The sequence below is a fragment of the Thamnophis elegans genome, chromosome 2 (assembly GCF_009769535.1).
Source record: "Thamnophis elegans isolate rThaEle1 chromosome 2, rThaEle1.pri, whole genome shotgun sequence".
In the NCBI taxonomy this organism is placed as follows: domain Eukaryota; kingdom Metazoa; phylum Chordata; class Lepidosauria; order Squamata; family Colubridae; genus Thamnophis; species Thamnophis elegans.
The window spans coordinates 85,401,059-85,426,126 of NC_045542.1; the positions used below are offsets into that span (position 1 = coordinate 85,401,059).

At 38.2% G+C, this 25,068-nt stretch overlaps 1 protein-coding gene across 1 annotated transcript; it reads right to left on the reverse strand.

Annotated features, from left to right (window-relative positions):
- Window positions 1-579: 579 nt before the first annotated feature.
- Window positions 580-3,971, reverse strand: CDKN2AIPNL (CDKN2A interacting protein N-terminal like). Its single transcript, XM_032212396.1, has 3 exons — window positions 3,653-3,971; window positions 1,986-2,084; window positions 580-987 (listed from the first exon to the last, which is right to left on the reverse strand). The coding sequence occupies exons 1-3, from the start codon at window positions 3,859-3,861 to the stop codon at window positions 969-971; spliced, it is 327 nt and encodes a 108-aa protein (XP_032068287.1). The 5' UTR covers window positions 3,862-3,971; the 3' UTR covers window positions 580-968.
- Window positions 3,972-25,068: the final 21,097 nt, after the last annotated feature.

Here is a 25,068-nt window from a genome sequence, read left to right on the forward strand (position 1 = left end):
AATGTACTGTTCTTTTACGAAGTCAAGTCAACTTAACAATACTACTGGTTTTTGGAATATTCTAATGGTCAACAATATCTTTGAAGTCCAAGTGTTCAGAATAGTTATATATAATTCAAACATCATGGAGAATTCAAGGAACTTTTATATGGATGGTTAAAGAGATAACAGCTTTAATACCGAAATGGGTCATATAAGAGGTAGTCTTTAAGTATAGTTGAACTCTATTAACATCACAGAGAAGACCATATCGTTTTGTTAGCAACCATCTATTTAGTTCATTTAGGTTTTGTAACCTACTTCGATCCAGATTTTGGGCAGTACACAACAACCACAACCAAAAGGCCTATCTTCCAGTCCAGAAGTAGATAAGTTTTTGCAAATGGTGCCCAATATGAAAATGGTTTATCATTTCCTTCTTCCAGTTTTAATTTTCAGGTTAAGAGTTGAGTGACACCTATCTAAATACTAACCAGGTCCAACCGTACTTAACTTCCAAGGTGAAACAAAATCAGTGAGGCACTGCCAGCTACAAGGCATATGTAGTAAGAAAGAAAAAAATAGGAAACTCAATGCTTTTAAAAAAAAAAAAACATTTATTTCTTACATCCAGCAATTTTTTATGACTGTACATTCATTTCTATTATTCCCATTTATTTTTCATGGGATTTTGTTACTGCTGTATTCATACCATATAACTGGTACCTTAGGAAAATCACATCAGATTTAAGCCTGTTTTCTGAAGGGTTGGTGTTTTGGGGGGGCAGAGTATCTAATGATAAATAAACATAAGTAGTAGTTTTCTTTTCTTCACTCTTTATTAATCAAAATCTGTACATAATCTCTAAGCATCCAGTATAAAAACAGCCTAATCTAAAATGCATCTCAGAAGTGATGCTTGAAGTATCCAGATCAGTCTTCGATATAAACAGATTGTGTAGTAGAACAAAAGCCTGGCATTTCTTCTCCTAGGCGCTAGTATTGATTCTAAAAAAAATGCACAGAAGCCCATTAAGTATATTGCAATCACAGATATCTGAAGTTCAGTAATTTGTAATGTTAATTTAAATATTACATAAAGAGCCTTAGTTATTAGAAATCCTACACAAAACGTAATAGTTCTAATAGCATTATTATACCAAACCTCCTAGGACTTAAATCCTAATCCCAGTTTATACTAAATAATTAAATAACTGCAGACTAAGTATTGATTCATATAAACATTTAAATGCATGGCAGCCAGGAAAAAGTTAATGCTGCATTCCAGAAGCTATAGTTAGTACATCTTTGTTGGACCAGTTATGAATACATAGTGGCATGGCAAAAACTATGTATTATTAGAAGCATCATGTTCACCCAGCCATCTGAAAAGTGTGCAACAATAAATTTAAAATCACGGCATGGCTTAAAAACCTGAATTCCATATCACTTACTAGATTTTCACTTTGGATGGTTTTTTTGCTGAAATTATTATGGCAAATCAATCAGCCCTTAACAGACATTCAGATGTCAATGTGCTCTTAATACAAAAGTATTGGTATTGTAATGCAAATGATAGGGCCATTTACCCCGGTTCCCCAGATAATAAGCCCAATTGGGCTTTTTTGCACATGCGCTAAAAGAAGCCCTCCCAAAAAATATTGCAACACAGCAGCAGCAATGAGGTGACCATGCCAGCCGCCTCCTACACCTGAAAAATAGTAAGACCTCCCTGAAAATAAGGACAAGTGTTTATTTCGGGGAAACACGGTATCAGGAATACCCTTCATAATTTCTGGTGCTTTTAACAAATCATAAAAGAACAATATATAGAATGGAGTTTGGGAAAGTTACACTAACTAGGCTTAAAGACAGGAGGAGCTATTAGATTGTAAAAACCCAATCAAGTGGTTATAGGCTACTCTGCTTTTCTCTAAAATTGAGCATATGTGTAAAATTGCTGCAAGAAAAGTTTTCTAAAGGAGACCAAAGTCTTGAATACTCACCTTTTGATTAATTCATCACGAGTTGTGAAATGTGGCACATCTTCAACTTCAATTCCATTTGCCATTTCTGTCACCTTCTCCAACAAATCCTTGTTATAGCTGTATAAAGAAAACAAAAGTTTATAAAATATCTACTAGTCATCTATTGTTCCCACAATTCACATCTGCTACCAATAAAGTTCAATTCTTTCAATTTTATAAACAGCACCCATAAAGTTGAGAAAAATCAGGGTGCCTTAGGCCAGCTTTATTATAAAAGCTAGGAACAAAACTAAGCAAATACAGCCTAAATACAATATCAAAGTCAGTTTGGATTTAATTACCAAGTTTCCAAACATACTTCATAAAAACTGTGTGACTTGTTCTTAGAAACAAGGCATAAAGAGAGCCGAGGTGGCGCAGTGAGTAGGGTGCAGTACTGCAGGCCACTTCAGCTGACTGTGATCTGCAGTTCAGCGGTTCAAATCTCACCGACTCAAGGTCGACTCAGCCTTCCATCCTTCCGAGGTAGGTGAAATGAGGACCCAGACTGTGGGGGCAAGTTGCTGACTCAATTTGCTAAAAAATCTGTAAACTGCTTAGAGAGGGCTGAAAGCTCTATGAAGCGGTATATGTCAAATAAATAAATAATAGATAGATAAATAAATAAAGCAATTTTGGAAAGCAAATCCCCGTAACCCTACAGTAAATACCAAAAGCTCACAAACTTTCAGATTACTCTTTTTAAAACAGATTTAAACATCTTTCTTAAAAAAGATTTAAAAATCAGCAAGGTGAACTTCTATCAACATTTTCCCCACCTGCTTCTAGTTCCTTTGAACAAACTGACCTGTGAATAGGAGAAAAAGAAGTGGCAAAATGCCATCATTGTCACCTTTTAAAATAGTCTTGTTTTAATAGCGTAGTATTGCTCTTAATGACCTTATGTAAGTTACCCCAAGACACTAGCTGGCCTAAGAATGAGAACAAAGTACTTAAAATAAGTGGGTTGCCTATCCTGAAATAGTATCTTCCCATTTTTGTATAACAGCGATTTCTTTTATGGTGACATGGTGTGAAAGTACAATCCATTATTCCAATATGATGGGAAATATAACTTGCATGGAACAATCTATTATCAGAGACCATTAATCATCATTGAATGACAGGAAATACACAAAATTGTTGGACGAGGATGTGCAGCATATCAATTTTTATCTGAATTCAGAGCAAACAACTTCAAGAAATCCTGTCATGGTATTCTGTTAACCTTATTTCAATATCTACATACATAATTGTCCTTTTTTCCCCTCTAGAAAGAAAACCATGTTTGTGGTCCGGCTGTATTTTTAAGACTGAATATGCTTATTTCCCTTTCACTACCTGTCCTGGTAGGAAACAGGTGAAACTGCTCTCAAACCCGCAAATATAAAGGAGGCGGCTTCTCTTTCTATGACGTAATCCCTTAAAAACGGGCGGTTAAGAAAACACCGGGTAATCCCTGCGCATGCGTGGAATGAGTAAACGGCTGGCAGCCTACTGCTCGTCACCGCCTTCCCCTACTACTCTAGCGTTTCCCTGGTGCAGCATCGGACAACTTCCATCCGTCCCAGCCGGGCGCGACGAGGGCCCAGCTGCGACGTCCAAATTCTGGAGCCCGTGCGAACGAAGGGAGGAGGAGGCGGTACCTGCATCCCAGGAAGAGATGATTGGCCCAAACCATAGAGAGGGAGAGCAGCTGGTCCATACACAGCGGAGTGGGAGCCTCCCCGCCCTCCAGAGGGCTATTGCGCAGGATGAAGGCGCGCCGCGCTTGCCAGTGTTTTTCGTTCTCCGAGTAGGAGCGGAACTGTTCAGGGAATTCGGGTTCGGCCGCGACCTCGTCCCCTTTTACCATCCTTCCCTCCTTTAGCTTGCCCACCAGGAATCGGAACTGACGCTTTTAAATAGAGCAGCCGTTTGGCGAGAAGGCAAAAGGCCGGCGTTGGCGCTCTAGCCGTCAATCTCCACTGCTCTTTCTCCGATCCTGGGGCCTTCTTAATTCCACCGGGCTGGCGTACTTGCCATGCGTATCCGCATGCGCAGAGAGACCGTGTGAGTCATCTCTGTGTCCCTGGTTGCGGAGTGGCATTTATGGAATGGCGAGTTCCGCGAAAGATGTGTCAAGGCTAAGAAATCTAGGCCTCTAAAACCCAGACGACCACTAGATGGCAGCAAAGAATACTGAGGGCTATGCCTCTGCGTTGCTACCGTCTGGAATTTTGCAGCCCAGGCTTAGCGGACTTTACCCAAAAAAACCACTCTCAGTGTGATGGAACTACCTCATTAATTCATCTGCTTAATGTTAATACATCTTAGTTACTTCCAGCTGCTCTGATTGGGGTGCTCCAATAGCTGTACATAGTATCACCTAGGTGGCTTGTTTTCTTCCCTTGTCATTCAACCAGAAAGAAGTGTCACTGGCTTGACAGAGGCCATTTTACAACTAGTAATTATCCCACTTCCAACACATTATGTGAAGCCCTCGTTCTCTGGAGAAAGCTCTAATGCTGGGAAAGGTGGAGGTGGAAAGAAAGAAGAAAAGGACAACCGGCAAGAAGATGGACAGACTAGGTTACAGTGGTGATGTGGGGTGTTGTCAGGGGACTAAAAGACCAGGTTAGAGACAGATCATAATGAAGAGAAGATGTGGTTGCTAAGAATTGACAATGACTTGGTGGCACACAGTTAGTTAATAGCTGTTATACTGCCATTAGGTGCCAGTTTACTTGTGAGTCTAATTCAAGATGTTTGTTGTGACCTTTAAAATCCTATGTGGTATGGGGCCAAGTTACATACTGAACTGTCTTCAAACCATTTACATCAGCCCAGCCTACTGAGAGTGGACTCCCATCAAATAATTCAAATTATCAAGGTGCAGGAAGAGAACCTTTTCAGTTGTTACCCCCTACCCTTGGAACATTTTGCCCCCAGAAATGAGATAGACCCTCACTTTCCTGGCCTTTCAGAAAGACCTCGCTCTGTGTCTGTTGAGATTTCCAGTCGTCCTGGTTGCCCCAAAAGTGCTTTAAAAAAGGATCTGGGTTTTCTTGATTTTTCTTAAAAAAAGAAAACTCAAGAAAGACCAGTTGCCTTTTTTTAAAAAGCACCTTCGGGACAACCTGGCTCTGCTATCCTGCTTGGGGCTCACAGAGGAATACATAGGTGTGGGATTTGTAGCACTCAAAGTCCTGCCCCCTGCCTTTTAATTAATTTTTAGAACTGAATTTTAACTATCTTTGCCTCTTTTTAAATTTCATAAGGTTTATTTTTCAATATTTTATTTGTATGCTATTCAACATCCTTTTGTGAGGGAGATGGGTGGTTTCTAAATTTGATTAATAAATAAAATGCACTACTGTACTGTAGCATTATCCAGCCACTGCTTGGATGATGCACCTGTCCTCACTACTATTAGATGCAGGCAACAATGATGGAAAAAGCAGCTTAATCCTTTGGTATTTCTGGCAGGGTGGGGGTGTTTTTGGCATCTGCTTTAATATTGGCCAAATGTCTCCCTGAAGTCCATCTCTGCAACACCCCTGCTGTCTTTATTATCTTGACAGAAACTGTAGGGAAATAAAATTTTTGTCTGTAGATCTGTATTATGTTTTAGTTATATTTGGGATTTCAGTTGGTTGTTTAGAACTGAAGTTTCACTGACACATATGGGTGTAAAAATTTGATACTGAGTATTATGTTTTGTAGTCCTTTAAATTGCAAGTGAGACTGGATTCTTGAACATGGGATACAAAAGTTATTAAATAATACATATTTGACTATAGCAATAACACTTACACTTACATACCATAGTGCTTTACATCCTTATCTAAGCGGTTTACAGAGTCAGTATATTCCCCCCAACAATCTGGGTCTTCATTTTACTGACTTAGGAAGGATGACAGGCTGAGTCAACCTTGATCTGGTCAGGATCAAACTCCTGGCAGTGGGCAGAATTAGCCTGCAATATTGCATTCTAACCACTGCACCACAGCTCTTATATTATCTTCCCAGGCCTTTAAAGGTAAATAGATTAGTTTTCCCACTTTCTGAAAAGCATCAGATACTATAGTGAGGTTTTTACTGAATTCAGTGAATCTTCTGAACACATTACACAAACTTCTTGATGCAGAAAATGGATATTAACTAGCAAAAAGCATTAAGGTTCACCCTCTTGTCTTCAGTGGTATAAGAACATTTATTTATTTACTTCAGTATTAGATGATTGATCCACAGCTTAAAATGAAGTGAAAAATACAGTGCTATAATAAATACAGTATTGTGCTGTTTACTCAAAGACAACTTCCCTGGAATTTAGTGGCTTTAGTTCAGTGGCTATAGGATTTCTAAGTCACATAAAAATATCACAGTGTGTCCAATTAAAGGTTATTCAAATCTATGCATATTTATTCAGAGATGTGAGTTGTCAGTTATCATCCGGTTGACATTTGTGTAAACAATGCCCTAAATATGAACTTTACTAATTTTCAAATTGCCATAATTATGCTTAGGTTTCTGCACCTATAAAATCCATTAACAAATCCCTGAAACTAAACTGATCCAGAATTTGTTCAGTGTTCTCCTTCTGTACAAGCAATAATATGTCCAGGTAAAAATAACTCCTTGTTGATTTCCACTTCATTCCACCACCCCTAAACCTCCAAGGCCTAATTTAACAGAAGTATGTGAGAAGAGAAGAAGACCCTTGAGGCCACTATAAGCTTGCACCGTGTTCCACAGTGTAATTAGCTCAGCAAAGTCAATAGATGTTCTTATAGCACACATCGGCTTCTATATCAAGGAACAACACAAGAAAGAACTTCGCTACTTCCTGGCTCTCCCATGAATTCTTTAACTGGCTGGTGCTACCATTAGAAGCAACTCCATTTGTTGGTCTTTTTTAACCAAATGCATACTATTCTGCAGCACTTTCCATCAGTGGCATCTCCATTCCTATTCTACAAGGTAATATCAATCTATAAAAATCAGATCAACTTCTGATTTACAAGCAGAGAAATTAATACATTTCTCTAAAGAATTACTACCTGATTTCTACATCTCTGAGCTAATTTATATATGTTCTCTTTTCCCTTCATGCCAAAGCTCTTTGCTTTGTACTATCCTTCTCTTACTAATCATATTTACTACAAACAAGCAAGTACCATTCAATTAACTTTCCATCCTAGTATCCTTTACATGATGAGCCACAATATCCATCATCCACATCCAGCAGCTATTAAGTGACAAGTTGTAAGGAAGCATCTAGAGATTAAGGAAAGATGCATTAAACGTGACTCACTTTGAATAGACAGGTATAGAATTGCATTGTTGAGGCTGAAAGAATGAAGAGCATTTTACTCAGATATTATTTCCATTGAATTCGATTTATTTATGAATAAACAGTTGCACATACGTCAGCAGTTTGCTGTGAGTATTGCTTTTCAGATCAGCTGGGGCTGGACTATCCTTTCATATAAATTGGACCAGATTATTGCTTTCCTGTTGTCTCTACTCATTAAAAATAAATTGTTACACAGCGCGTACATACACTTTAGCAACGCCTGGAGTTGATTTTTTTATGGTATTTGACAGATGCAGACAGTTTAGCAGTCTTTGGTATTCTGGATGCAATCCAGGCATACTTCAGAGGTCTGGAAAGAAATATGCTGGCTGGGGAATTCTGGGACTTGAAGTCAACACATCTTAAGTTTGCCATGGTTCAGAAACACTGGATTCAGTATCACAGTATCTAAGCATGTGGGACTGGAAATGGAAAGGGGGATGTAGAATTTTGTCCATTTAAAAACAGCAGCTCTATAGCTCCATCTTTGAATCTCATCCCACTGTCGTCTTAATGGGCCATTTTTATTATTTCAGGGCTGACTGTCAAAAACACTGTTCTTGAGTAAGTGAGGGTATCATTTTCATTATCCTTTGAAGCTAATGTGAAATATTGAAATAAAGTGAAATATTGTCATTTTTAAGGCAGATATAATTTACTACCAATTGGCATGAGACTGAAATGATACATATAGTATGCTTCCTCCTCTCTATCAAAATCAATGGGACTTTCTTCTGTTTAAATGGCTAGGTGGACATAGAAATAAGATGCATACAAAATAAGATAAGACACCCCCCCACCCTACCACCAATTATTTCAAACTATTAAAGGAAATAAGATCCCATAAGGTTTTCAGTCAAGAGTTCAGCTCTATTGAGCAACCAATGGTCATATTATTCAAATATTTCCTTTTGCAATTTGGAGAAATTGTAATTCTCATTCATCTCTGTGGGACAGACAAGATGTACAAAGTAGATGTCTTGGTTTCCAACTAAGCCATCGTTTGGACTACTGATGATGAGAGGGTTGTTTTTTTTTAATGATCACATCAGGAGACTGTTAGGTTGGAGAAGACTGCAATAGGAGATTACCACACACTCTGTGCAAAAAAAGTGCTACATATCTTTTTCTAGTTCTTTCTCTCCCTTCTCTCTGTTTTGGCTTTGTTTTCCTAAAGATGAACTCTGGCCTCTTCAAACTGGATGTTGTTCAGCCTGAAAAGTGTTGTCAGTTTTGACATGTATTTGAGGTAATATATGTATGTTTGGGAGTCTTAGTTGGCCTGTCTCTCATATCACAGTTACAAAGAGGATAGAATAACACAGCACACGAGGGGAAACAAACTTTTAGATAAGGATGACAGTTAATATCATAAAACTATAGAAACCATCATAAACTCCAGAGATTTCCTGTCATATTTTTTTCGCCCCCCCCCCCTTTTGCATTTTTTGAAGTAGTATATTTTGTTGACTGTTCGTAAATATTAATGGGATCGTCTTTCATGATTTATATGTCTTTTGAAATGACAGGTCTGACTTGATAACTAAGAGCTTGTAAATAATTATCTCAGGCTGCTAAGAGATGATCTATTGTTGTTGTTTGCCCATATAGCCTTCTTTCATCATGGAAAGGATCGCAGTTTGATCCAACTACAGCAAAGAGAAGCATATATCATGCCTTTTAAAAATGTAATTTAACCAGTTGAAATGAGGCAACGGGCACCATACACGAAAGTACAAGCAGTCTGCATGCATTTTCACAGTACCAAATCCTATTGAAAATCCCATGAAGAGTAGACTAGGAACATTAATAGATTTGCAGGGTTAGGTAGCCAGATCTTGCGTACTACAAGTTAAGTGAGAGCACATCCACCTGGATCCTGAAACCAATCCAGACACATAGATTATCATTGTGCTGCATGATAAAAAAGTACATCTCTGGATTCAGCTTTCTGGTTTGTTTTTTTTAAGTGACCTACAATGTTCAGTTTAATTCCACATTATCCATACTGATTGAAGCAATTATTTTTCCATGTCATGCCGAACAACTGAATATTTTGCTGTTCTGGCTACTAAATCTGAAATTCCATCCCAAGTTAAGGAAAGCAGGAAGTAAATCTGCCCTCACCAGGATCCAGCCATAGCTTGCGAGAGCTAAATCTGTAACATGAGATCATAATCCCTCTGCCCTACTTACTACCTCCAATTTAATCTCTAACCTCAGCAACCTTTTCTGGTTTATTGCATGTAAAACTACAAATCTCGCAGAAAGGTGTCAGTCATTGATGTGATCACTAGGTAAATGCTTTTAATAACATGTTAAGATTTACTTTTCTGCTTGAAAGATGAAAAAAGGAACTTGATTAATGTATTCTGACTCTTAACACCACCCACTCAGCAGCCCCATCATGAGACATCAGAGGTAGAATTTTTGCACTGGTTGGATGTTAATAATTAAGTCCAGAATTTAAGCATACAAATTGCAGCCTTTCTTTCCAGTAATTAGAATTCACTTTTCCCTCCCAAAGAGAAATCTTGTGGGACCCATTTCTTTCTTCTGTCACTAAAGAGACAACCCATAGCTCCATCTTCATATTACACACAGAAACACAGAACAAGGGCATCTTTACCTGTTATTTTCAGCAGGTCCATCAGCTTGCTCTCTCCCTGGCTCTATTTTGTATTTTGAGAAAACAGCTAGAAAGTTATTTGTCCATTTCTCTAATATTTTATCAGGTTTTCGGTTTACTCCCAGGGTATTGTTGATATCCTGGTCCTGCCACAGGCTAAGCTAGGTCCCTTTCTTTATTTTTATTTGATTTCTACCATTCCTTTCTACGTTCGTAAATACTCAACATACTAAAACGTTTAAAACAAAATGCAATATGACAAGTAAAAAATACAGAGTAAAGTTCATAGTAAGTATTAAAGTGGCATAACAATTAAATTGACGACAAAAAATAAACAGGAAAAAACTCAAATCACAATTATAAAAATAAATGTATTTGCAAAAAAGGAGAGAAAGAGAAATACCATCCACATAGAAAATGCTTTTCTTAAAAAAAAGTGAAAAAAATACAACAAAAATATAGTATTTTAGCAGTAAATATAATTCTACATATACTGCAATTATTTGATGCAGTTATTATTCAACTACATGTATACTACTACATTATGTTTTCTCTTTTTTTAATCTTCTGTGTTTTTGTATAAATGAGTTCCATATTTCTTTACATTTATTCATACCAAGTCTAGGTCTATAGGCTATCCAGTCATAGATAGCAAGTGTAATCCAGTCCTCAATTCATTAAGTGAAAGGGACCATCTTCAGTAAGAGATGCATCTTTTGAGTTTTCCAAAATGTTGAGAGCCTGAGGGATTGTGTTCTATTGCCTGGGAGCAGCGCAGGGGACAGAAGTGTATGTTAGCAGATGAGATTTGACAGCAGAAGACATTTTCAAGAGGGCCTTTCCTGAGAGTCACAACTACTGGGCAGTGTTAAGGTAAGGGAAGTAGTTTTTTTTTTTTTTAGAAGCGTAGGAGTGGCAGAAGCTACTAACATCACTTTAAATTGACAAGCAATAAACAATGAGCAAACAGTGCAGACACTTTCATTTAGATATCATATGAGATATCTCATATCTCATCAGATAGCAGTCTTAACAGCACAATTATCAACTAATTGCACCTTCCAGACACTCTTCAATGCATGCTCCAGCAGTCAAGATAGTATGTTAACAAGGCATGGCTAATATTTATTTATTTATTTATTTATTTATTTATTTATTTATTTATTTATCAAATCTGTTCAGCTCAGAAAGGTTTGAAGCTGGGGTACATGTGCAAAAATGTTCCTTATTATAGCTGTCACTAAAGACCCATTTCTTTTTTCAGTCACTAAAGAGAGCTCCATCTTCGTATTATACACAGAGACACAAAACAGGGCATCTACCTATTATTTCAAGCAGGTCCATCAGCTTTCTTTCTTTCTTATTAAATTTATATAGTCATCAAACCTGTTCAGCTCAGAAAGGATTAGAGCTGGCGTACATGTGCAAAAATATTCCTGGTTATAGCTATCATTTGTAAATCTGGTGGCACCTGAGAATCAATAGAGAACTCCCAGAATTACAAATCCATTGTTTCAGGTGGATTGCAACTGTATCAAAAAATAGACTGAATCTCAGTTCCCAAATCTAGTTTCCTGTTACCTTCCATCTTCAGCTTCTTTTCTGTTATTTAGCAGATTCAAGGATACCAACTATTTCCTGGAATTGGATGGTAAGGAGCAATACAGTTGGGTGTCTTCAGCATATTGGTGATCAATATGGTGATCAAATTACCTCCTCTAGCACTTTTATGCAGATATTGAACAATATTGGGAATAGCATGTTGAAACCTCAGTGGTCTACATGCTGAACAATGGTTTCCTATTATTTTTTAAAACAATGCAATGGACTGGATCAGAAACACTCTAAATTAGACTCTCCAGGACTTCATTTGCCAGAATGTCCAGAAATTTACTATAGCTTCTGATATCAAAAACCATCATGTGATTCAATAGAACTAGCAGGACTATCCTCCAGCAAATTCATCCATTTGATACAGGAAAATCAATATCATTCAGATATATCTAATATACTTACCACTTTCCCTGTTACCCAGAAATGAAACTATGCTGGTATAGAAGGAGAAGCAAATCTCTGGATGCATATAAGAGCCCACATTTAAGACTGTACCATACCATACCTTACCATTACCATTACCGTATCATACAACACCACACCATACTAGTATCATACCAATATGGCCAGCAAAGCAGAATTACATCTTTGGCCTTATTGTATCTGCAGAAGGTTATATGGCAGCCATTTCTGAAATGACCCAGATCTTTTTAAGAAGGATAGGCCAGAAAAACTGCTAAGAGGCTGCTGTGAAATATTAATTCAGCATATTGTGGACATAGCATCTGGATACATTATCTTAGAAGATTTGAGTGTATTATCCCTAAGAAATAAACAGAACCCTTGATGAGATAAACTTTGCCATCAATAAGCTAGACTCCTGTCCTTACTAGCTGCCACTGATCATCAAAGAGGTGGCAAGTGGGTAGGTCTGGGCCAATGTGAATGTCTTGTGGGAGGGGAAAAGTGCTGAAATCTTTAAAATGGTGACTGGAACATTTTGGATTTAAAGGACTGGGTATGGACTCATCTACACCAGACAACTATTGCTCAATCTCAAACTTTCCCTTTTTAAGAGAAGGTGTTTGAGAATGTGATAGGGCAGTAGCTACCAAAAATATGTTAAGAAGCAGATTATCTGCCCCCTTTTCAGACAGAGTTCAGGATCAGACATGTGACAGAAACCGTATTGGTTCATCTTGTTGATAACCTGTGGCGGGTTGTGAATGAGGGGAATGCAACCTTTTATTCTTGTTGTATCTAATATTTGCAAGGGTGAAGGATCAAAGGCCCTCTTTTATGGTGGCTCTATTCTTTCCTGAGATTAAAACCTAGGGCACTCCAGAAAGAGGACCACAGGAATCAACTCTCTCTATTTAACTTAACGTAAGCAACTAGAATTTAACTAGTACCCTGGCAATAGTCAGTCCACTTCTCTGCTCTAGTCCAGTGTAAAGATGTGGTGAATCCAATATTTAGAAGCTGTAGGGTCTGGATGGGATAAAGCAGATTTGAGATTGAACCCTACCGAAGTAGAGTAATCTGAGTGCAGGATAATTTCAAATTTAGTTCTTAAGGAGCTTATGCCCTTCCAGAAAGACTTGATGCAGAATTTAGGGGTTCTCCTGGAATTCTCCACTCCTTCAAGAAAAACAGATGGAAGCTATGGCTGGGAGAGATTTTGCCCAACTACAACTGGTGTCCCAAATGTGATTATTCTTGGAAAGCACTGGCAACAACAATTCATGACTTTGTTACCTTGTGTTCAAACTGCTTCAATGTGCTATAAAACCACTCAAAAACTTCAGTTACATTAATGTAGAATGCAGCTATCCAAGTACTAATTGTGACTACATGACAACACCATATAACAAGATCTGTTTGGTTGCCTGTTGATTTCTGGGTACAGTTCAAGGTAGCGGTAATGACTTATAAATCCTTGCATGACTTTGGGTCTGGTTATCTCCAAAACCACTTTATCTGCCCATTCAAGGAATTCCTACTGAAAATGGTATCTCCACATACCGTGAGACATGATAGGAAAGAATTTAAGATCAAGCATTTTGTTCAGATGCTTCTTACATTCTGTAAATAATACCTGTGCCCTCACTTTTTATTTTTGGAAACTTGCTTTTCAAAGCATCTTTAGGAGGGTGAAATGAGGAAAAGATGTACCTGAAATGTATGTTGATAGTATCACTATGGATGTAGTGTACTGAATGCTGTGATAAATGGATTTATATTAATTAGAGAAATTATAACTATCATGTTGATGATATTGTCTATGTTTTGATATCATTGTTTTTATTTAACTGGATTGTAAGCTGCTTAATGTGATCAAAATAGGATAAATGTTTGAAATATAAATCAAAACAAAAGAGTTGTGCTTGCCCTATAATTCCCAGTATCACAGTAAGGTTTTTTTCAGTGCTGGTCTTATTACTGCCTTCCTTTATATTGACAGTATATTCCTCTAGTAGGAGACATTGATCAATGCCCTTTGATTTGGGGGGTGTCTTGTCTTGGCCAACTGAATTCTCCCAGTTTTTTTATTCTTACTAGGATAATAGAATCGTAGGGCTGCAAGGAACCTTAGAGATCTTCTAGTCCAACCCCCTGCCCATGGCAGGATTCAATTCTTATTCTATTCCAGACAAATGGTTGTCTAATCTTTTCTTGAAAAACCTTCAGAAAGGGAGCACCCACAACTCTGGGAGGTCAGCTGTTCCATTCACTAATTGTTCTCACTATCAGGACATTTCTCCTTAGTTCTAAGTTGGATCTCCCTCTAACAAGTTTTCACCCACTGTTTGTTGTCTTGCCTTGTGGTGCTTTGGAGAACAAATTGATCCCTTTTTACCCATGACAGCCTTTCAAGTATTGAAAGATGGCTAGTATATCACTCCTACACGTCTTTTCGTTAGGCTAAACATACCTAATTCCCTTAACCATTCAACATACAGTTTAGCCTCCGTATCCCTTTATCATCTTTGTTGCTCTTCTCTGCACTTTTTCTAGGGCCTTAGCAGAGGTGGCTTACTACCAGTTCACACCTATTCGGTAGAACCGGTTTGTCAAATCTACTGAACTGGTTAGAAGAGGTTCCACCAGTGGACCCGGAAAGCAGGCCACACCTACAGAAGGTGAAACCCACCACTGGTCCTTGGATATGATTATTCTACACTATCATGCTCATATTTATAAAACTCAGTGCCTCTGTGAAAGGTAAGGATGACTACTGCCTTTGTGGTGCAATCAGAACATTGCGTGTGTTCAAGTTGTTTTAACGCAAACCAAAGATGCCTTTTAAAAAACAAGTTTACATCATATTCTTATGCATGCCAGTGCTGTGTGTGAGGTAATTTAAGGTGGTTCTGACAAGTGTCGTCGGCATCTTCATATCTGGTCACATGGGCTGCAAGCCACCCCCATCCGGTCACATAGGCGGCAAGCCACTCTCACAAAGGAGGCCACACCCACAGAGTAGGTTCGAACAATTTTTGAAACCCACCACTGGGCCTTAGCATCTTTTTGTATCATGGTGACCAGAACTGAACACAATATTCAAAGTGGGGCCTCACTAGTGCTGCATAAAGCACTACTATCACTTCTCATGATCTTGATGCTATCTCCCTATTGATACAGCCTAGGACTGCATTGGCTTTTGTGGCAGCTGCAATACACTGCTAGCTCATACTTAAGCGGTGGTCCACCAGGACTCTTGGATCCATCTCACAGGTACTACTATTGAGCCAGGTATTACTGTACCTGTGCATTTGTTTTTTCCTAAGTACAGGAAAATCGGCAAATTTGATTAGTACCTTGTCAATCCCGCTATCTAGGGTCATTTCTGAAGATGTTGTAGAAAATTGGGCCAAGACAGAACCTTAAGATGTTCCACTGCATGCTTTCCTCCACAAAGTTGTAGTTCTATTGAGGACCACATGCTGAGTTTAGTTCATCATATTATATGATTACATATTATTATACATACATATTATTATATGTACTGTATATCATAAGAGCAGCAATATACTTCAGTAATGAAAAAAGTTTAGGAAACTAATCTTCAGTTGGAGAAGAGTATGCTAAAAGATGGAGTAGTTACTTCTGACCAGAAGGATGCCCACTCAATTGTTCTCAATTGGTACCCACTTATTTATCCTAAAAAGGATGAATGCAACATGTAGAAATATGTTTTTTATGTAGAAGGTCCAAAGCCTGATATCTCCACTGAAAAAAGGAAGAAGCTCTAGGGGAGGAAAGCTATTATAATTTTATGGAAATTTAATATAAACAAATTGCTTATGAGCAGCAGATGTGTTTATAATCTTTCTCTCTTATGTTGAGCTCCCGTATTCTATTACAGTTCAATAGTGTCCTTTAGAAAGTCAAGTAAGTTGGCAAACATAACAGGTCTTATCTTGTTCTCTAATATACATATTTGGGAAGGAAAACATTTTTTTTCTAGTGATGCTCCCATTTTTCTAATTTTTTTTTAAAAAAACCAGAAAGTAACATTCAGTCTGGACCACCTGTCAATATTATTTGTCCAGTTGGGGAGTCCCAAGAAACACTGTCAAGCACCCTTCTTCTATTTAAACTTGGAGAGAAAAAGATATAAATAAATAGACTTTGCCCAGACATCAGGCAGAATCTTATGAAAATCCTGAGAATGCAATGAATACCTGTGCTACTTTATAATCTTGCACATAAGAAATGTTTCACTGCAAAGCTATCCTTAAAACCACACAATTAGATCTCTAGATATAAAAAGCAGCTTATTTGAAGAAAACAGGAAGAACAACAAGAGAAAACAATCACATACGTAGAATTCCTAATAAAATCAGTAAAGGCAACCTAATTAAACAAATTACAGATTACTTGCCTGAATAGGTTCTTGCAGAACATTTACAGAATTCACTGCAAAGGGAATAGTTTGAAAAAGAGATTTTTTTTGTCTTCCCTTTAGGTTTTATTAGGTAGGCTTTTATTCTTTGAGCAATGGTTTTAAAAGATACCAGAAATAAAAGAAAGCCTGCCTTTTTGGAGAGACTAGCTTTTGTATTGCCCAGTAAAATTAGAATATTAGAATATTCTTTTATTGGCCAAGTATGATTAGACACTTGGAATTTATCTCCAGTGCATAAGCTCTCAGTTTACATACAAAGAACAAAGGGATACATCATAAGATACAAATATTGTTGTTAGTTGCGAAGTTGTGTCTGACCCATCGCGACCCCATAGACAACATTCTTCCAAGGCCTTCCTGTCCTCTACTATCCTCTGCAGTCCATTTAAACTCAGGCCTACTGCTTCAGTGACTCCATCCAGTCACCTCATTCTCTGTCGTCCCCTTCGTCTTTTGCCCTCAATCTTTCCCAGCATTAGGCTCTTTTCCAGTGAGTCCTTCCTTCTCATTAGGTGGCCAAAGTATTTGAGTTTCATCTTCAGGATCTGGCTTTCTAAAGAGCAGTCAGGGTTGATCTCCTCTACGACTGACCGGTTTGATTGCCTTGCAGTCCAAGATACAAATAGAAGTAGGTAATAGAAAAAATGAGAAGCATAACTGCAATACAGCTCTACTACATGGGTAAATATCCTTAGGCATAAGCGTGACCCGTCAAAACCGCGGTCCACAAAAGCGCGCTTGACGAAAGCATGCATTTGACGTCATCACAGCGCGACGAAAAAAAATTAAAAATTGAAATAAAAATAAAATTAAAGCAAGCCGATTCACATAAAGGTAAGGGTTAGGTTTAGGGTTAGGGTTAGGTTAAGGGTTAGGGTTAGGTTTAGAGCGTTAGGGTTACGTTTAGCGTTAGGTTAAGGGTTAGCGTTAGGTTTAGCGTTAGGTTAAGGGTTAGGTTTAGGGTTAGATTTAGGGTTAGGTTAAGGGTTAGGTTTAGGGTTAGGTTTAGGGTTAGGTTTGGGGGGGTTAGGGTAAGGTTTTCGCTTTATTTTTACATTTATCGATCACAGCGCGATGTTTTCGTCGCGCTGTGATGACGTCACGTTCGCGCTTTCGTCGAGCGTGATTTTGTCGTCCGCGGTTTTGTGGTGTAACCAGGCATAAGACAGTGCTGTGGGAATTTGGGGTTTAGCAGAGTGACACCATGGGGGAAAAACTGTCTCTGTGTTTTGGCATGCAGTGTCCTATGGCAGTGTCATGAGGGGAGGAGTTGAAACAATTTATGTCCAGGATGTGAGGGGTCTGTAGATATTTTCTTAGTCTTCTTTCTGGTCCATGAAGTATACCAGTCCTCAATGAAAGGCACCCTGGTTGCAAATGTTTTTTCTGCAATCCTAACTATCCTTTGAAGTCTAGCTGTCTTGTTTGGTTGCTGTGCCAAACCAGACTATTAAGTACAAATGACAGACTCAGTGATTCCTGAGTAGAACTGTATCAGCAGCTCCAAATGACAGACTCAGTGATTCCTCAGTAGAACTGTATCAGAACTCTCTGAGTTGACGGAGGAAGTATACTCTTTGTTGTGCCTTTTTAATCATGGTTCCAATGTTAGGTGTCCATTTCAAGTCTAGAAGATTATAGAACCAGGTCTCCACTGTTGATACTGTGTTGCCTCATATTGTAAGAGGTGGTAGAATAGGAGGCTTCTCCTAAAATCTACTGTCATTTTTACAGTTTTAAGTGTGTTCAGCTCGGGATTGTTCTGGATACACCACAGGGCCAGTTGTTCAACCTCCCTGATCAATAGATCAGAAAATGGCTTAAGTGTTCATTTAGCAATCACCACCCAGTAGATCTAACATGTATCACAGCAATAGAAATTTGCTCTCCGATACTGGGAGAGATCCCTCAAGGGTCTCATTTTAGGTTAAAGAGTATCTACAAAATGTTCTTTGGTGATCAGAGTTATCTATCTACAAATTAAAAACAAACATTGCATTCTTTAAAGGTATTGAATGTTGTTCACCTGAATATTCATTTGGAACTGGACCGCTAATAAATTTAAATAAAAAAGTATCTTCGAATTTATTTTTCACAGTCCAATATAATAAATTGAATTTTGCAACATAAGAAATTCTTGTGAACAAAATTGTTACTTAGAGGTTTTTTTTAAAGAGCAGTCAGTCTCTCCCCCCCTCCATGTTGTCTGTTTTTATTATATTCCTGAGCAACTGAGGTTTTTAAATAACAACAACAAAAAACCCCAACCCAAGATATACTAATTATCTCTTTGCAATCCAACAATGTGTGGTCAGTAGAAAGGAACATTATTGAGTTTTGCTCCAAATATTTGGGTGTGTTACATTTCTTAGCAGTTTTGGTTAGATTTAGCTGATAAGTTATTTTTCTGCTTTGGTGCCTAAATACTGACTTCAGAAAATGAGGGCTGGATAAAAACTGCCTGCCTCTGCTAAAAGTCTGCCTTTCTCTGATCTCCAATCCTTATTATATGTAATTTTGCTCTGTCCATTGTATTGAAACAATACAAAATCAGTATTTTTTTTTTTTTAAAAATGCTCTTTTTCAGGCTAGTTGTCTTTTCTGAAAATAACTCTGTTTATGCTCTGAAAGCTGAGATTATAAGCAAGTAAACTAACATGTAAACATTAATGTTATTGTTACTTGGAATTCTGTCTATTGGTTGACTGCAATTAAATAAACCACTCCAATGTGGAGATTCTAAACAGCTTAAAGCAATCAAATGCAAAGTAGGGTTAAGAATAATTGCAAGAAACCAATAGCATCAAATACCCCAAGATAGTATAATCCTCTCTCTTCTCCACAAAGGTCCTTGGGAAAAACTATGGGCCCTGGCACTTTAACTAAAAAAAGGGAGGGAGAGGCTGAAGTTGTTTTTCTCTTTCCATTTTCTTACTATTTTTCCTTTCATAAATCTTTACTAGGCACTTTTTGCTCTGGGTGATGGGATAGATGTAATTTCCTAGTCTTTCCCTTTTCTTTTAGTCCACTACTTATATTGTCGCTGCAAACTTTTTAAAATTATCCAAGTATATCTAATGAAGACTACCTCCCACTTCTGTTCAGTTATGTCCAATTCTTAGACACTGCCTTCAAAATCCCTGCAGTTTTTTTAGTAAGGTTTTTTCAGAATTAATTTGCCATTGCCTCCTCTCTAGGGATGGGAGAGAGTGACTGGCTCCAAGTGACTTAACTAGCTTCGTACCTAAGCAGGGACAAAATGCACAGGTCTCCTGGTTTCTAGGCTGATGCCTTAACCACTATGCCAAACTGGCTCTTAGTGAAGACCATGAGACATCAAAATAAAGTAAAGTAGTTACACCTTTTTTTTTAATAGCTGAAATCATGTGGCATTACCAAATTTCATAAAGTTTTGGTGAACTTTTTTTAAAAAAATGAGAGTTCAAGCAAGAATTTGAAAGATTTCATTAAAAATTTCACCAATTCTTGAAATTATACTGGCTTCCATATCAGAGACTACTTGCAATGTTCTCATAGAACTAGTGGTTCTTCAGATCCCGTGTTGGGAATAGCTGGAGTAGAAAATCCAGGTGCCTTTTATTTTTCTTTTTGTCCTAAAGTTGTAGTTTTTGGCAGAAGGCCTTAGAATTCTCTAGTTACATAAATTAAAAGCTTCTGTGTTTAATATTTACTTGTTGTAATTATGTTCTTTATTTTGGAGGAAGCACCTTAAACTTTGTTGCCATGCTATGATCTGAATCCATCCTGTGGTTGCTGATACTGTCAAGAGAGGGATTTACCCAGCTCCCAACTGGCCATTTTAGGCTCTTTCAGACACATCCCCACTTTTCCAGTCATCAGAAACTGCCATTCATGGCCATGTTGGTTGAATTGCAGAAGACTGGACACCTGTCTCCATAGGGTAATGCCCTATCATTGCTTTATCATCCCCATATTGGATCTTTATAAATATGCATGGTCTTTGAAAAAGGGTAGATCTTTTAAACAAAAATTGATTTCTTTCAAACTAAACTTGTTTTTGTAACAATCAGCACTAGTCTGGTGTTGTGCCATTTAAACTGAAAGAAAACTGGTCTCTATCACCATTGGGCACATTATAGGTTTTTCACCACTTCTGCCAACAAGTGGTTTACTATTTATTATTATGGTTCGTCGTACAATCAGCCAGATGTTTGGATTGGATTTGATGTTTTTATCCTCCTATCGAGTTCTTTCAAAGAACCTAGGATAGGCAGATAATTGTTCTAGATCAGAGTTGGGGAACTATGACCCCTTTATGACTTCACCATGAATGGCAGTTTCTGGTGGCTGGAAAAGTGGCAATGTGTCTGAAAATGGCCACTTGGGAGCTGGGCAAATCCCTTTCTTGACAGTGTGAGCAACCACAGGATGGATTAAGATCATAGCAGTGGCAACAAAATTTAAGATGGTTCCTCCAAAATAAAGAACCTAATTGGAGCAAGTAAATATTAAACATTGAAGCTTTTAATTTACGTAACTAAGAGAATTCTAAGTCCTTCCACCAAAAACTACAGCTCTAGGACAGCTGGCTAAGGAATTCTGGGAGTTGAAGTCCATAAGCCATAAAGGGGCCATAGTTGCACACCCCTGTTCTGGATGCTGCTACTTGGGAAGATGGAGCATCGCCATTCCTTTGCTGGACTAGTTGAGGACAGAGCTTCCTTGTTATTTGTCACTTCATCCTGCTTCACACGCCATCCTCCTGTGATCAGTCAACAGGGACATTTTTGGAACTTGTCCATTTCAAAAGTTCACTAGATCTGTGTTCACAAATAGCAGTAGACTTATATAGCAATAGCAGTAGACTTATATACCGCTTCATAGGGCTTTCAGCCCTCTCTAAGCGGTTTACAGAGAGTCAGCATATTGCCCCCAACAATCTGGGTCCTCATTTTACCCACCTCGGAAGGATGGAAGGCTGAGTCAACCCTGAGCCGGTGAGATTTGAACCGCTGAACTGCTGATCTAGCAGTAGCCTGCAGTGCTGCATTTAACCACTGCGCCACCTCGGCTCTTATAGCCTGTCATGTCAGCTCAGAGGTGCAACCATCATGGCTGTGACTTATTAGTTGGGCAACTTGAAGGAGGGCCTTCTCTGTAGCTCGTCTGGCCCTATAGAATGATCTCCCCGTGGAGATCCGGACCCTTACTACTCTCCCGGCCTTCCGCAAAGTGATTAAGACCTGGCTGTTCCAGCAGTCCTGGGGCTGTTGATTTTTATCCAACCCCATTCTAAGCTGTATGAATGTTGTGCAATTTTAATGTTTGTTGTTTTTAATTTTTATATGTCCCCCTCCCCCATTTATCTGTAAGCCGTCCTGAGTCTCTAGGGAGTGGGCGGCATACAAATCCTAATAAAGTCAAGTCAAAGTCAAGATAGGTAGCCTAACATGCCATTTTAGACACTCACCTGTACTCCAACATTGCCACACACCATATTTGGAAGCATTACTGGAGGTTATTTTCCTGCCAACAGGCAAGACATTGGAGAAGAGGATACCTAGCCAGAAAATGATCCACCAATCACTTTCCATAATTGTCTGTTTAAATAAAATATGGACAGCATCAATTGCCATCCTTATTACTGAGGCCAAAGTTACTCAGCCATTAGGACAGCAAATTTTACTCCAGCTTATTTTTTGCCTCTTGAAGAGCCGGTGGATAGCGCTTTAATTTGGCTTTCCAGCTGTGTCATTAGAATAAATTAGCTCCTGATAAGGCAGGTTGAAGCTACTCTAAGGTCATTTCCTCACTGGTGATTTATGGTGTCTTATAGTGTCACCTAACCATCTCTCTGTTGATATAAAGCCTGTTTCCATTACTGTTATTTTGGCACTGCATTGATTGGATGACACTAGAAAGTGTTATCAATCATTAGTAAGGAAACAGTCTAAGGAGGTGGTTTTGATTCCCCTAGTTTTTTCACTGTCCAAGCAACTGACTTGGAAACCCTCCAAGAATTTGGAAATATGGTCTTCTAGGATTACATTCTGTTAAGATGAATTAACTGTGATCATTCATTTCCTGTATTTAGCTGTTATGCAATGTCCCTGTGTTTTGTTATTGGTAGGTAATGGAGGAAGTGAGCATTGCTATTGTTAACGGAAGAAACAAAAACTTTTGAAGTGCATGTTTCTGGTAATTAAAAAAAAACCCTCACCTCCTACATTTCTGGGAAAATGTACCAAAAATAACATCTCATTCTACCCCACAGTTATTTGGAAATAACCAAGCATCATCCAAACAAGTTTTTTCCAAAACATTTACAGAAAACTGACCAAACGGTAAAAAAAAAAAACCATGGAGTTTTTGCAGGCTAATCTCAACAAAAGACAGATCGTGTAAAAAGCAAATAATTTAATTTAGTGGCATTTCAAACAGTGATGTAAGTTACATAATGTAATTTGTATGGAACATTTCAGAATCTTCGACATCATATACATTTGTGTTATTATTTTAAAAAGTTTGTTCAAGTTATTGTTAATACAGCTCATTGCCAGGAGTTCGATCTTCACCAGGCTCAAGGTTGACTCAGGCTTCCATCCTTCTGAGGTCAGTAAAATGGGGACCCAGATTTTGGGGGGCAATATGCTGACATAAATTGTTTAGAGAGGGCTATAAAGCACTGTGAAGTGGTACATAAATCTAAGTGTTATTGCTATTGCTATTATTGTGTTAATCTAGAATTAACTGGTAGACTGGTAGAAACTGGTAAAAACTGAATAATTCAAGTTCCAACGAAGAATTTTTAAGGTAGCATCTAAGAATATAGGGAATACCAAGTAGGGTGATTTTTGGAAAATTAGGTTTTTAGCTGTGATAAATTCAAAATTTTCAGATATCAAGGAAGCCTTGATATCTATCGAGGGCTCTAATTACACTTGGTATAACAATGGACTTCTTTTTCCATAAGCATTCATCTTTGATCTGCAAATCCTAATGTTTCACAATTTTTTCCAATTGGTTTCCTCACTCCTAGTATCGCCCAATATAGCAACATCAATGAACCAGACTTTCCTCTTTCAATAACTGTTATATCAGGCATTTTATGAAGAAGATGCCTGTCTGTTGGATTTTAAAATCCAATAAAGTCTTAGCCTACTCATTTCTCAAAATCTGTTTAATGTGATGGTTCCAATAGTTTTTGGGGTTTTTTTTAGATTCAGACCCAAACCTCTGGCTAAGTTTCTAATGAATAATTTTGACAATTTGGTCATGATGCTGGTCAGTTTGTGATTTTTTTTCTGTAGCCACTGACCAAATGGTCAATTGTTTCATTCTCTTCCCTATAAAGCCAATATTTGCTATTATTTGATAGATGTTGAATTTTCACCTTCATGCAATTAGTTGACAGGGCTTGTTTTTCAATTTCAAATGAAAGCTTTCATTTTCTTTCTATAACTCCCCTGATTTTAACTAACTCCATGTGGGGTTTTTATTGGCTTTTTCTTACATGTCTTTCAAGTATTGACCATGCATTGGCTTGTTCTTCCAATTAACAAATCAATTTTTAGTTGTTTATTTTTTTATACTCAGTCTTCATCTTTGTTGTTTTCAAGAGTTTTACCGAATTGACTTCCTTCAGTTCTTGGCTTTTCTTAATGTAGTCATTCAAGCCATACATTTCTTCCTCCACAGTTTGTTTCATCTGTAAATCCTCTATCCCCTTTGGCTCTTGACAAATACAGCTGATCAATTTCACATTCTGGGTGCAAAGCATGGGACGTTGTCATTAGTTTTCTTATCTTCCTATCCAAGTTATCAAGTTTCCATCTGGATCCAGTCAACTATTCCTACTCTATATCGAATAACAAGGACTGCCCAGGTATTAATTCCTTTAATGATATTTCTACAATTTAGCTTTGATTTCAAATTTTCCAAACTCAGTTGATATATTTGGTAGAAGCATTCTGTAATTAGAATTTAAATAGAATGGAAGGGATCTTGGAGGTCTTCTAGTCCAGCCCCCTACTCAAGGAGGAGAACCTATACCATTTCAGACAAGTGACCGTCTAGACTCTTCTTAAAAACCTCCAGTGATGAAGTGCCCATGATTTCTGGAAACAAGCTGTTCCATTGGTTAATTGTCCTCACTGTTAGGAAGTTTCTCCTTAATTCCAGGTTGCTTCTCTCTTTGATAGTTTCCAATCATTGTTTCTTGTCCTGCCCTCTGGTGCTTTGAGAATACGTTGATCCTCCCTCTTCTTTGTGGCAGCCCATCAAATACTGGAATCCTGCTATCATGTCATCCCTAGTCCTTTTCTCGAGATGGGCCATACCCAGGTCCTGCAACCGTTCTTCATATGTTTTTGTCTCCAAGCCATTAATCATCATAGTTGTTGTTCTCTGAACTTTTTTCAGTCTCAACATTTTTTTTTGTAGTATAGTGACCAGTGTTGGGTTCCGGTGTCCACCATATAAATGTGCGCAGTGCTCGCATGCCTCCTTACCTCTTGCGACGCCTCCGCAAACCTTCATGACACTCCAGCTGCTCGGCGAAGCATCATGCAGATGCCGTGCACTCCGTGCACATGCACAAAAGTACCAAAGAGCTCAAATACAGGTAAGGAGCTCAGGCAGGTGGGTC

Bases quoted from the DNA above. Each gene is read 5' to 3' on its own strand.
- CDKN2AIPNL (XM_032212396.1), bottom strand. From the start codon at position 3,861: ATGGTAAAAGGGGACGAGGTCGCGGCCGAACCCGAATTCCCTGAACAG. The intron at 2,085-3,652 runs GTACCGCCTCCT...TTCTTTATACAG, and splicing joins CATCTCTTCCTGGGATGCAG to CTATAACAAGGATTTGTTGG.